This window comes from Triturus cristatus, chromosome 10 (assembly GCF_964204655.1).
Source record: "Triturus cristatus chromosome 10, aTriCri1.1, whole genome shotgun sequence".
NCBI lineage: Eukaryota > Metazoa > Chordata > Amphibia > Caudata > Salamandridae > Triturus > Triturus cristatus.
In genome coordinates, this window is record NC_140593.1 from 28,248,036 (window position 1) to 28,260,913 (window position 12,878).

At 46.5% G+C, this 12,878-nt stretch overlaps 1 protein-coding gene across 1 annotated transcript in view; it reads left to right on the plus strand.

The window, feature by feature from the left end:
* Positions 1–12,878, plus strand: part of LOC146788752 (vomeronasal type-2 receptor 26-like) — a 588,210-nt gene that overhangs the window by 445,975 nt on the left and 129,357 nt on the right. The window contains exon 4 of the mRNA XM_085630962.1: positions 11,520–11,747. Within this exon, the coding sequence (XP_085487088.1) occupies positions 11,520–11,747 (228 nt within the window). The remainder of the gene's footprint in view (positions 1–11,519; positions 11,748–12,878) is intronic.

Consider the following 12,878-nt stretch of genomic DNA (forward strand, 5'->3'; position numbering starts at 1 on the left):
TTATACATTCAGTGCCAAATGACTCAGCGGGTTTGCCATCTGTGTTCATAACTCTACTGATGGCATTTTGTAAATCATTGGTTTTATAACCCCGAGCCTTAAATCTTTGTTTGGATTCATTTAAACAATTGGCTAAATCAATTTCATTGCTGCATATCCTTTTGATTCGTAAAAACTCCCCATAAGGGATGCTTTTAATCGAGTGTCTCGGATGGGTGCTGCTTGCAGGAAGTATTGAATTCCCTGCAGTGAATTTCCTATGTAACTTGGTGTGTATAGAATTGTCTTTGATATAGATTTCTACATCTAAGAATTCAACTTTTTGATTGCTAATAGTAGCTGTAAATTCAAGATTCAATTTGTTGTTATTAATTTCATTTACAAAAATTTGAGCTGATTCTTTAGAGCCCTTCCAAATTACAAAGACATCATCTATATAACGCCACCAATTGGTGACGTGAAGTGCTAGTGTATCTTTGTGTGTGTGCCCGAGGACATGTTCCTCCCACCAGCCCACGTGCAAACACGCGTAGCTGGGAGAAAAACATGCCCCCATAGCCACACCTCTCAGTTGTTGGTGCACTTCCTTGTTGAAAAGGAAAAAGTTATTAATTAGGCATAGTTCAATCATTCTAAGCATCATCTTATTATGTTGATTATACAATATGCTTCTATTTGCAAGAAAATGGCCAATAGCTTTTAGTCCATCACTATAGTTTATGCTAGTGTATAATGAGCATATATCCATAACAATAAAATAACAGTCAGCATTCCAGGTAACACCTTGTAGTTTGCTTAAAAAATGTCCAGTGTCTTTGACATATGATGGAAGACTTTCTACATACTCATGTAGAAAAAAATCTACATATTTAGACATTGGTTCTAATAACCCTCGTTGTGCTGAAATAATAGGTCGACCAGGTACAGGAATTGTTTGTTTATGAACCTTGGTAATAAAATCTGTGGGCGTTATAGGGTAGTCTGATTTAAGAAAACCATGTTCTTCCTTGTTAATTAGGCTTTCTCTTTTCCATTGCGCCAATTCTTTGAAAATTAGATCTTTTACCACTTTCAGTTCTTGAAAAGAAGCTTTTCTATAGCATGCTGGGTCATTAAGATGTTTCATAGGTTCCTTCATATACACATCACGAGGCCACAAAACGATCTTTCCTCCTTTATCGGCTTTATTTACTATTATTGCGTTGTCATCACCAATCTTGTGCATCAATTTCGAGTACTGCTGCTCTGCATAACTCCTCTTTTTGATCTTATGAGCTAACGTTTTATTTAATTCCTTGAGGTCTTCAACAACAACCTCACCGAAGATATCGATAGCATCTCTGGGCATCTCTCGTTTTTTCAGTGAATTTCAAAGTTTATTTAAATGCTAATTTCTAACTATAATATAGCACTCGCCTTTTCAGAGTGGTGGAGAAAGGTGAGCGTGGCCTCCAAACACCTTTTAGCAATATCACTGTGTAGGATTTACTGGAGGTAGTTTGCCCCCAACGTCAACCTTGGGGGCCAACTACCCCTTTTATTACCTTCAGTAAGTCCCACACAGTAGGATTGCAAATTTGTTATATCAGGCCCACCTCCTCCCTGCACCGCTGTGCAAATGCGTCCTCTGGCACGTTGTAAGTTAGAGGATTAAGTCCCCTTGAATCCAGAGGGTCCCTGGGGGCCAACAAGCCCACCAGATACCTCCAGTAAGTGACACAGAGCTGCGTTGCAGAGAGGTGTTCTGAGGCCACGCCCCTATTACAACCACGCTGCAAATGCGGCTTCTGGTGCACTACTGCTCGGAGGATGAAGTCCACTTGTCTCCTGAGGTCCTCAGACACAAGTGGACCTCATCACCCCACCACAGTGCACCAAGAGGCGTGTTTGGAGAGTGGTGTAAGAAAGGGGCGTAGCCTCGGACCACCATTCTGCAATCCAGCTGTGTTGCGCTAACTGGAGGTACCTGGTGGGCTAGTTGGCCCCAAAGAACCCTGTAGGACAGTAGGATCTGCACTTATGTTGCCCCCACTTTTTTTCTGATGTTAACGCTGGTTTCTGGCTATAGTCAGGCTGGGACCCTGCTAATCAGGGCCCCAGTCTCTCTGTTCTCTCTAAACAACTTGGAGTGCATATTAGGTGCACTAATAATTGGATACTGTGGTACCTTATGAGCCCCTAGTGCCTTAGGTACCAAGGGCCTAGGTACTTCACAGGCCTACCAGGGGCTGAAGCATGTATTATGCCACCCCTGGAAAGCAAACTAAATCTGACACCACAGGCCTGGGTGAGGTAGTGTTAGCACTCCTCACTGAGATATAGGTTCCCTATATCTCACCATACACACACATATAAACCTATCAGTCACCCCTAACGCAGGCCCTATTAATCCTTAGGGCAGGGTGCTTGGTTTACATGTGAGGGGATGCCTCTGCCTGAGCAGGGCCCCTCTGCATCCCTCAGAGTCTATTCTCTGTGGCTGTTTGTGGATGCGGTTAAACCATAAATTCTTAAGTGCATTATAACTTTGAGGTAAATGCTAACTCTGGGATGGCTGCATCAAAACATGTCGTGTTTGGTGTCAAATGCTTTGTAATCATACCCCCACACCAGTATCTGGTGTGGGAGTATGATCCCATCCTTCCAGAGGGGTAGACATGTACCTACTTTGGAAACACAATAGAATCCTGAAAGAGCCCTGGCATCACAAAATGGATGCCACCAGCACAGACACTGGGCTGCCCTCCTACTGCTGACCGAATCTCGCAGTGCAGGAGGCCCAACAATAGGCATCCTGTCACAGGGAGGTGTAACCACCTCCCAGACAGGATTTAGTGTATTGGGGCTGGGTGGGTGCAGTCCTAGAGTGCTTTGAAGTCCTGCACTGGGGAGCAGTAGGCTCCTCTGTGCATATGCCAGCTCAAACCGGTTCAGAGGCTACCTGCCCCTGCTCTGGTGCGAGACTGGACAAAGGGAAGTGGGTGTAGCCACCCACTCCCCTGACCCTCCCATAGGAGGGGTTATAGAGCTAGTCCCTCCCTTCCTTGTAGTATAAGTTAGGGAACCCTTGCCATTGCAAGTTAGATATCCCTGGATGATGCTCTGAAGATGAATCCTGGATCTTCGACGTGCCACTACCTTTGGAAGACTGAAGAATCTCACTTGGAGTCAAGGAGTGACTCCCCTGCTTGGCAGGCACCAAAACTTTGAATCAATGGTCGCAAACTTTCCCGCTCCTGCCGGAGTCTAAAGTCCCTGCAGCCCTGGAAGTAGATTTCCTAACTTCTCAAAGGCCATCATGAGACCCCAATGAAGCTGAGGCAAGTGGACCCCACGAGTGACGAGATACAGCAATACCCGTGTACAGTGCACTATTGTCAAGTGCAATCCCTCACGACATTCTATGAACTTGTGCATTGGACCACGTATGATCCAAGCCTCCAGCATGATTTCCACTGAAGATCAGAGGCCTACCTCGTTCCGAGTGACCGTGGGCTCCTGTGAAGTGAATCCTCATGAGGCATTTCACAATCCCTTGCCCATTGGCTTGTGGGTCCCTTGAATAATTTTCTACCAAACCAAAGGGCTCCTCTGATTGCTCCAGGCCTGCCCTGACTTACCCTTGCTGGGTGAGTCCCTCAGACTTTCTTCACTTTCTACAACACTTGCTGTTGTCAAGGCTTGTTGGCTCCAATCCGGTTACCGACACCTCAGTATGCTGCAGACTTTGTGGGACACTCCGAATCCAGCTCCTGGTCATCGTCAACACCTCCTGGACCTCGTGGCTGAAGAGTCAAGACACCCGTGATCACCTGAAATCTACCGACGACTGTGGGCATCCATCTTCCTGGCACCGGGTCAGCGGCAAGTGACTTTGAACACTGTTTCCTCTGCTTTCAGGTCTTCTTTCTTCTGAATCCAGCCTTGGATTCCACCGGACACTTCTCCAGTCTTGATGCAACTACATAAAAGGGACCGGGGGTCTAAAAAGAAACACAGTAAGTGATGTATATGCTAACGAAAGGTCTTCTTTTATCCCTGGCAATCCGAGCTGAGCATGATTGCCATCAAATTATATCATGTGATAGAGCTAAATTATCAAGCCCTGTAAGTCATTGTTATCACGTGGTAATCTGCCACATCCATGAGGATGACCGTTAGATCGTAAGGGTCTCCTCCGTGGCGAGCTCATATGCTCTCCGTGGATGCCATTCCCCACCAAGGCAAACAATTCTCCAATCTTCACAAGCAGCAAGTCTTCTTTGGCTCCTATTGAAAACGATGCCGCGACCCGACACCAAAAGACACCTATGCACCCGGCTTCCCTGGGTGAGGTACCTCCTTCACTACAGGGCTCCTGTGTGTGTTGGCTCTTGAACTACTTACCCTGTAAGTGACTTGCTTGTAGACTCTCCTGAAGTACCCTAGAACTTTGAAATTCCAACCGCGACTTGCTCCATTGAAGTCAATAGGGAACCCGCGGCTGTGTTCTCACACTGCACAGGTCTCCCATGGCTCCTTTACTAACCTTCCTTGGGTGGATTAGTGAGGCCCCAGCGCTTCTGAAGGCCCTAGGCCTTGTCCCCTTGCAAGTCGATATTCCTTACCCTCTTTTTTAGTATATGGTCTGGTTGTTGTGAAACATTGATCTGTGCATATGTTCCTGACTTCTAATCTCATAAAGAGATTAGTGGAGTGTGTCTAGTAATACATACATATATATTTTATATATATACACCTGTGTGGTGTCTTTTCCTTTGGTAATTCTAGAGATTATAAGGTACAACAAGCTGCTTTACATTCCTCTGAGACTTAGCCTGAAGGCTGCTCTCCACAGCTACCACTAGGATAGCTTTCTTTAAAAGGTTGTCTTAAACCTATCTACCATAAGAGTCGAATTAAACTGGTGCAAGGTGGCCACGTTAACTAGTGACCAGCATATGTCAGGCCAACTTCTCACAAACCCTCAGTATTAAAGGGGACTTAATTCCCCAATTTAGAACGCACCAGTGAAATAGTGAGGGGAGAGGGGGTGATATCATACACTTACACCATTGGTAGGGTGTTAACTATTAAAGTAATCAGACTTTATAAAATATTTAAAGGCACCCATGAGCATGTACGCAAAAACCAATAGATGTGTCATCCAGGTGGCTTTCTTCTGATTGAATTTGGATGAAAATTGAGGATGAGCCACATATAGTTGAAATAGGGGCGGGGGGGCTTTAGACAGAGAGTATGCACCTCTGCCTTTACTGTGTAATGCAGTTCTGACACCAACCACAGGATGGCGCTGTGTACAGATGTTTGTGATGAAGTAGCTTGAGGGTGAGGTTTCTGGTTTTGTTATGCAGTCACATTGTTATGAAGCTGACTGACTCTTAATTCTCTTGTGGTTTCTAGAGGTGCGTATGTTAAAATTCTTTGAAAGAAAAAAGTGTCAGAGCTGGCAGGCTCTATCAAAAGAACTATGTACCCGAGGAAGCTTTCAAAGGCAGAGTCGACAGGCAGTTTACGTCTAACAACGTGCACCAAACGTGTTTTTCTCAGTGTGCTGTACCTTTTCTGAGACAACGGGCTGAGACAAATGGAGGATGAAAAGTTGATAAACTGCCCACCTCATTTCGAATCTACACCTTTCTTAAGGTGCCTCTTGGCAAAAGCATGTCCTTTAAGTGTTTCACATGGACCTGTAAAGATTACAAGATTGGAGAGAGGATGTGATGTTACTGCCAGAACTGCTGACTTTGGAACTGGGGAACCAGGCTCGAGTCCCGGCATCAGGTCCTTATCCTGTGATTCTAGGCAAAGCGAAAAAGTATATCTGACCATGTGTAATGTTACTAGTGCTCATGTAAAGTGCTCCAATGCCCTTAGGCCGACTTTGCACGATAATAAACTGCAGAAATAAGTACACATAGCGTTATTTCAAAGGCGGCTTGTAGCAAACACCGAGGTTTCAGTTCGAGTGTTGCACATGCAACACAGCCATGCATAGAACGTGTGGCCAAGTGCAGTCCACTGGCATACTGTCTTCAGTGTCGAGCAAGGGGAGCTATGCGTCTTAAGAGACTAGGTTTTGGCAAGTCTTAAAGTACTTCTCAATACCCATCTGTGACAATGAGTGCGACACTACACTGCCAGCCAGAGAAAATATGATGCACGCATATTTTAAAGATGCTAGTCTGATTCATTGCAGCGCTTTATGATAACAAAGGGCCTCATTTATGAGGTTTTGCCCAAGGGAAGCGCAGCAGGCCTTCCTGCTGCCCTTCCCTACAGCAAAAGAAAAGGGCAGAAATGCGCCATATCTATAAGATACGGCGCATTCCTGTCCTTTTCTCCTGCGCCGGCGCACAGTGGGCTGCCGAGCGCCAACGCAGGCACCTTTGCACCATGGTGCAAGGGTGCCTGCCTGGCGGGGATGATTATTTTTGTACAGGAAGGGAAACCTCTCTGTACAAAAATATTCACAAGAGGCTTTTCCTCTTTGAATGGGTGCTACAGAATGCAGCACACATACAAAAAAGGAAAACGAGGAGAAATAAAGATATTTCTCCCCGTTGCGCCTCCCTTATGCCTCCCCTGGGGAGGCGTAAGGTTTTGGCTCTGCCTCAGATGTACGATTTCTCGTAAATCTGGGGCAGTGTCAAAAGGCCATGGATGTTGCTGGGAACGCCCCCAGCAACACCCATTGCACGCCCCTTTAATGCACAACACTGCATTAAAGGGACTGATATTTATCAGGCAGTATTAAGCCAAAATAAGTGGCTTAGTGCTGTCTGATAAATATCACACAGGCTTCTGCGCCACGGAACATCACAAAAAGTGACATTCTGGAGGCGCAAGGGGTCTCATAAATGAGGCCCAAAGTGTATTGTTGTACCATGTGTCACATGCAGATTCAAATGCAGCAAAAAGACTCCTTTATTTATTTGAAAATACTTTGTGTTCTTCTCCCCACGGGACGCTCTTGGGCACTTTACAACTACCAGCAACCCACTGCTCACAGGTGGCGTGGACCTGCGGGGAATATGCACACAAAGGGGCAGTCAGGGAAAGGTTAACCCAGAGAGTCTGTGTTGCATTTCTTTCAGGCTGTCCTAAAATAGCCAGGGCCTCTGGAAGTATGCCATTGTGCGGCTCCAGCGATTTTTGCATAATTACATATTTACAGCATTTGCCACATAATCTATTATCTGCTGCATAATCTGCAGATTTTTTTTTTTTTTAAATGTTTCTAGCTCAAACGGTTCAAAAGTAAAAACATTTTTTACAGTGTTGCCATGCTATGGAAGGCTCTTAGCATAGTGGCACTGGTCACCTCTCTATTGCTTATTGCTATATTTGGGCATTAAACTGATACTAATGAGGTGCAACCAATGCCCAGAGAGTGTTATCAAGTTTAAATATAACGAATTAATTAAATACTATATAAAAAAAAGTGCAGTATTCTGCTGCATAATTTGCCTTTTCTTGCTACATAATTTTCTCATACCTTGCACATAAATTGGCCCTCTCCTGCAGCATGATTCCAATGGTGATGACTATAGCTCAGTGCAGGATGAACCTATAGAGACATAGGTGTTCATAACCTGGACTACGAATCAGTGCCTCCATTTAGACTCACAACTAGTTCCAGATATATGAGATAGGATTTGACTTATAGAGTGAAGTGGAAGACCGGGCAAATGGTTTTATTTTTTTTATGTGGGGTATCTAAGTGTTGTCCATGGATGCATTTGTGGGAGAGGCGCTCTTGAATCCCCCCCACCCTTAGTTGACAGGTCGATGATATCCTTTTTAACAATTATATTAAATCCAAAAATGTGTTGCTGTATTTGCTAGCGACCATCTCACCATGGGCCTCTGTAGCACATTTGTGAACAATGTACTTGGAAAGTTAACTTCCCTCAGTGCACTTCTGTCGCAGACGTTTCTGACTCTCAAGCACTCTTGCTAACTCCTTTGCCTTCGTTGAGAAAGGGTGCTTATGAGTCAAGTTCACTATGAGGTATAGAGTCGTTTCCAGAGGGGAGCCTCAGTGTTCAGTACTATGACATGGAGTACGGCACACAACATGCAGTACCACACACGAGTGCTGATGGGGCTCTGTGGGAGCCTCAGTGTTCAGTACTATGACATGGAGTACGGCACACAACATGCAGTACCACACATGAGTGCTGATGGGGCTCTGTGGGAGCATCAATGTTCAGTACTATGACATGGAGTACGGCACACAACATGCAGTACCACATACGAGTGCTGATGGGGCTCTGTGGGAGCATCAATGTTCAGTACTATGACATGGAGTACGGCACACAACATGCAATACAACACACGAGTGCTGATGGGGCTCTGTGGGAGCCTCAATGTTCAATACTATGACATGGAGTACCACACACAACATGCAGTACCAGACACGAGTGCTGATGGGGCTCTGTGGGAGCCTCAATGTTCAGTATAATGACCTGGAGTACATCACACAACATGCAGTACCACACACGAGTGCTGATGGGGCTCTGTGGGAGCCTCAATGTTCAGTATAATGACATGGAGTACAGCACACAACATGCAGTACCACACACGAGTGCTGATGGGGCTCTGTGGGAGCCTCAGTGTTCAGTACTATGACGGGGAGTACCGCACACAACATGCAGTACCACACACGAGTGCTGATGGGGCTCTGTGGGAGCCTCAATGTTCAGTATAATGACCTGGAGTACCTCACACAACATGCAGTACCACACACGAGTGCTGATGGGGCTCTGTGGGAGCCTCAGTGTTCAGTACTATGACGGGGAGTACCGCACACAACATGCAGTACCAGACACAAGTGCTGATGGGGCTCTGTGGGAGCCTCAGTGTTCAGTACCATGACATGGAGTACCTCACACAACATGCAGTACCACACACGAGTGCTGATGGGGCTCTGTGGGAGCCTCAATGTTCATTAAAATGACATGGAGTACAGCACACAACATGCAGTACCACACACAAGTGCTGATTTGGCTCTGTGGGAGCCTCAATGTTCAGTATAATGACATGCTCTATAACACACAAGAATGCTGGTGCCGGGTACTATAGCATGCAGTACCTCACACAAGAGTGCTGTTGGGGCTCGGTGATCCTGTGATCTCAAGTTGTCAACAGAGGTGCAACTAGAGCCAAAGTTCGGGGGGGGCTACTAAAACGTTCAGGGGGGCTGACTCTTCCAGCAATATACAGAGTGGAGATGCAGGGGCTATAACAAGGGGGGGAACAACAAAGCCTCGTTAACATGCAAATGGTCTTTTAAAGACCTGTGAAGTACTCGGTGCCACTGCAATAAGACGGTCGCCTGCCCGGGAAGCTGTGTCAGCCCGGGCTGCCACACACGACGGGGGCTGAAGCCCTTTGAGCCCAATGGGCATTGTGCGCCTGCATGTCAATGTAGAGAGTCAACTGATTATTGTGGTGAGCAGGTAACAGGAAATGATGTCACCGCCATATACTTCTTCGGTGAAGGACTGAAGGTTCCTCGCTTGAACCAGGAGATGATTGTGCTGGTAAATTGTATGAACATGAGCCTTTTGTTTTCCCTGCAAAATTTATCTTTGAAAACGCATGTACGAATATCCTTGCAACTAAACCGTCATCACGGATGAACTCAAACTTTTCAAACATGGTTCTATCAAGCACGTCTCCATCCTTCCCGTGAATCATAAAGCGCATGTTCTGCACCTTCGGCCCTGGCTTCAGTTAACTGATAACGTGCTTGAGGCAGAGAGAGTCGGGAATCCCTGCCTGTCACATTGTACACAATATTTGCTGCTAAGATAATGTGTTATCATTGTTTCATGAGATAGTTCAGTTAGAACATAATACAATTCACACGAGCCTGCCTCGGGACCCAGTTCAGCAGCAGGAAACTCGGATACCCCTTGTTTCCATCAGAAACTCAGCATAGAAATGCTGAAATAGAACTCATTGTTGAAATATCACTTGGCAGATCTACCCAGATATTTTTCCAAACATCACTCTGTGATCAGGCGCTGCACTCAGTATCTCTGTGATTACTTCTGTATGATGAGAACAGATTCAACGTTGCCCTGCCACACCTTCCTCTTCAACACATAGTGCATGACCACAGCCCTTGGCTCTTTGTAACCATGCTCTGCCATGCCTTCCTCCTCAACACATAGTGCATGACCACAGCCCTTGGCTCCTTGTCACCATGCTCTGACATGCCTTCCTCCTCAACACATAGTGCATGACCACAGCCCTTGGATCTTTGTCACCATGCTCTGCCATGCCTTCCTCTTCAACACATAGTGCATGACCACAGCCCTTGGCTCTTTGTCACCATGCTCTGGCACACCTTCCTCTTCAACACATAGTGCATGACCACAGCCCTTGGCTCTTTGTCACCATGCTCTGCCATGCCCTCCTCTTCAACACATAGTGCATGACCACAGCCCTTGGCTCTTTGTCACCATGCTCTGCCATGCCTTCCTCTTCAACACATAGTGCATGACCACAGCCCTTGGCTCTTTGTCACCATGCTCTGCCATGCCTTCCTCTTCAACACATAGTGCATGACCACAGCCCTTGGCTCTTTGTCACCATGCTCTGGCACACCTTCCTCTTCAACACATAGTGCATGACCACAGCCCTTGGCTCTTTGTCACCATGCTCTGCCATGCCTTCCTCTTCAACACATAGTGCATGACCACAGCCCTTGGCTCTTTGTCACCATGCTCTGCCATGCCTTCCTCTTCAACACATAGTGCATGACCACAGCCCTTGGCTCTTTGTCACCATGCTCTGCCATGCCTTCCTCTTCAACACATAGTGCATGACCACAGCCCTTGGATCTTTGTCACCATGCTCTGCCATGCCTTCCTCTTCAACACATAGTGCAGGACCACAGCCCTTGGCTCTTTGTAACCATGCTCTGCCATGCCTTCCTCTTCAATAAGTAGAGCATGGCGACAGCCCTTGGCTCTTTGTAACCATGCCCTGCCATGCCTTCCTCTTCAATAAGTAGAGCATGGCGACAGCCATTGGCTCTTTATGACCAAGCCCTGACACACGTATCCTGGCTCTGTCCACTGAATAGCTCCAGTTATTGCCTTCATGGCCTGCCATCATGACCAACTCCTGCAACACCTATCACTTCAATCTGACCTGTCTGCCCAGTGCCAGCATCCAACGCTCTTCAACAGGCATGGTGTGGTCTCTACCACTGATGTCCATCTTGTATCAATAGCACATTCATTGCCTCAAACCTAGTGCAGCAGCTCTTTCCCTGCATGCTCTGTCTACATAACTAAACTGGACCATAGAGTTACCATGTGGTGCATTGATTTGGAACCTTTATGACCTGTGACCCACCAAAAAGGCTTTAATCACAACCGCCCGTGCAACAATGAAAGTAGCAGCTCAGTCAGGACCCTATTCATTCTACTGTAGGTATTATTGCAATGTGTGGTTATTTATTTGCTGTGTCCACTTTCTGTTTCTCTGTCTTCTTCCAGTTACATCATTACATGAGGGATCTTCACTTTAAAACTTCCTCTGGTGATGAAATCTACTTCGATGATCTCGGGGACCCGCCCACGCGCTTTGACATTTTTAACTGGTTTTACCATGGTCTCGGTAACTCTACAAGAATCAAAGTGGGAAGCTTCCATCAAAGCCCTTCTGGGGAGGAACAGCTCATCATTGATGACAGAGCCATTCGTTGGAACCTCGACTTTAAACAGGTAATGGCTCCTGTCTGAATTATGAACAAACTTGGAAAAAAGGTGAGAACCACATGGATGTGCAAGAATGAGAATAATCAACAGAGAAGTAATTGTTGCCTCATTTTGAGTTTGTATCAGCAGGTGAACCCCAATCTATCACGGGTCAGTTGCCCCACTTAACTCTCAGGCACATATTTACAAGCCATTAGCGCCACTGGAATGTCACTTTTTATATGCTCCAGTGGCGCTCTATGCAAGCCCATATTTAGAAGTCTGCGCTAAGCCATTTTGCATGGCTTACCAGTGCCTTGCGAATCTGGCCCTCTGCAACAGTTTTCTGCAGCAAAGGGACATGCAATGGGTGTTGCTGTGTGCGTTCCCAGCAACACCCATGGCTTTTTGACACTGCCCCAGATCTACAAGGATCCGTAAATCTGACGCAGCACTAAAAATGTGCCTTTCAAAAGGAGGAATTAATGGAATGGAATGGAAAGGAATAATATTTATATAGCGCATGGCTACCCGGAGGCATCCCAGCGCCTGTGGTGTAATGAGTAGAACCTTTTATTTCTCGTAATTTTTCCTATATAATATTTTGATGCACTGCAGCACAGCAAGCCTTCCTGCTGCACTGCTGTGCATCAAAATAAAAGGGTAGGAATGAGCAGTATCTATGAGGGTGCCTGCGTTGATGCACGTCATCCCATTGTGCACCAGTGCAGGGGACAAGGACAGGTATCGGTATCTATGAGGGGGCCTGCGATGATGCATGTCATCCCATTGTGCACCAGTACAGGGGAGAAGGACAGGCATCAATATCTATGAGGGTGCCTGCGTTGATGCACGTCATCCCATTGTGCACCAGCGCAGGGGGGGAGGAGGACAGGTATCAGTGTCTATGAGGGTGCCTGCGTTGATGCATGTCATCCCATTGTGCACCAGTGCAGGGGAGAAGGACAGGTATCAGTATCTATGAGGGTGCCTCCGTTGATGCATGTCATCCCATTGTGCACCAGTGCAGGGGAGAAGGACAGGTGTCAGTATCTATGAGGGTGCCTGCGTTGATACATGTCATCCCATTGTGCACCCGTGCATGGGAGAAGGACAGTGTTAGAAATGGGATTTCTGGTTGGCTAGGGCTTGCGCCAA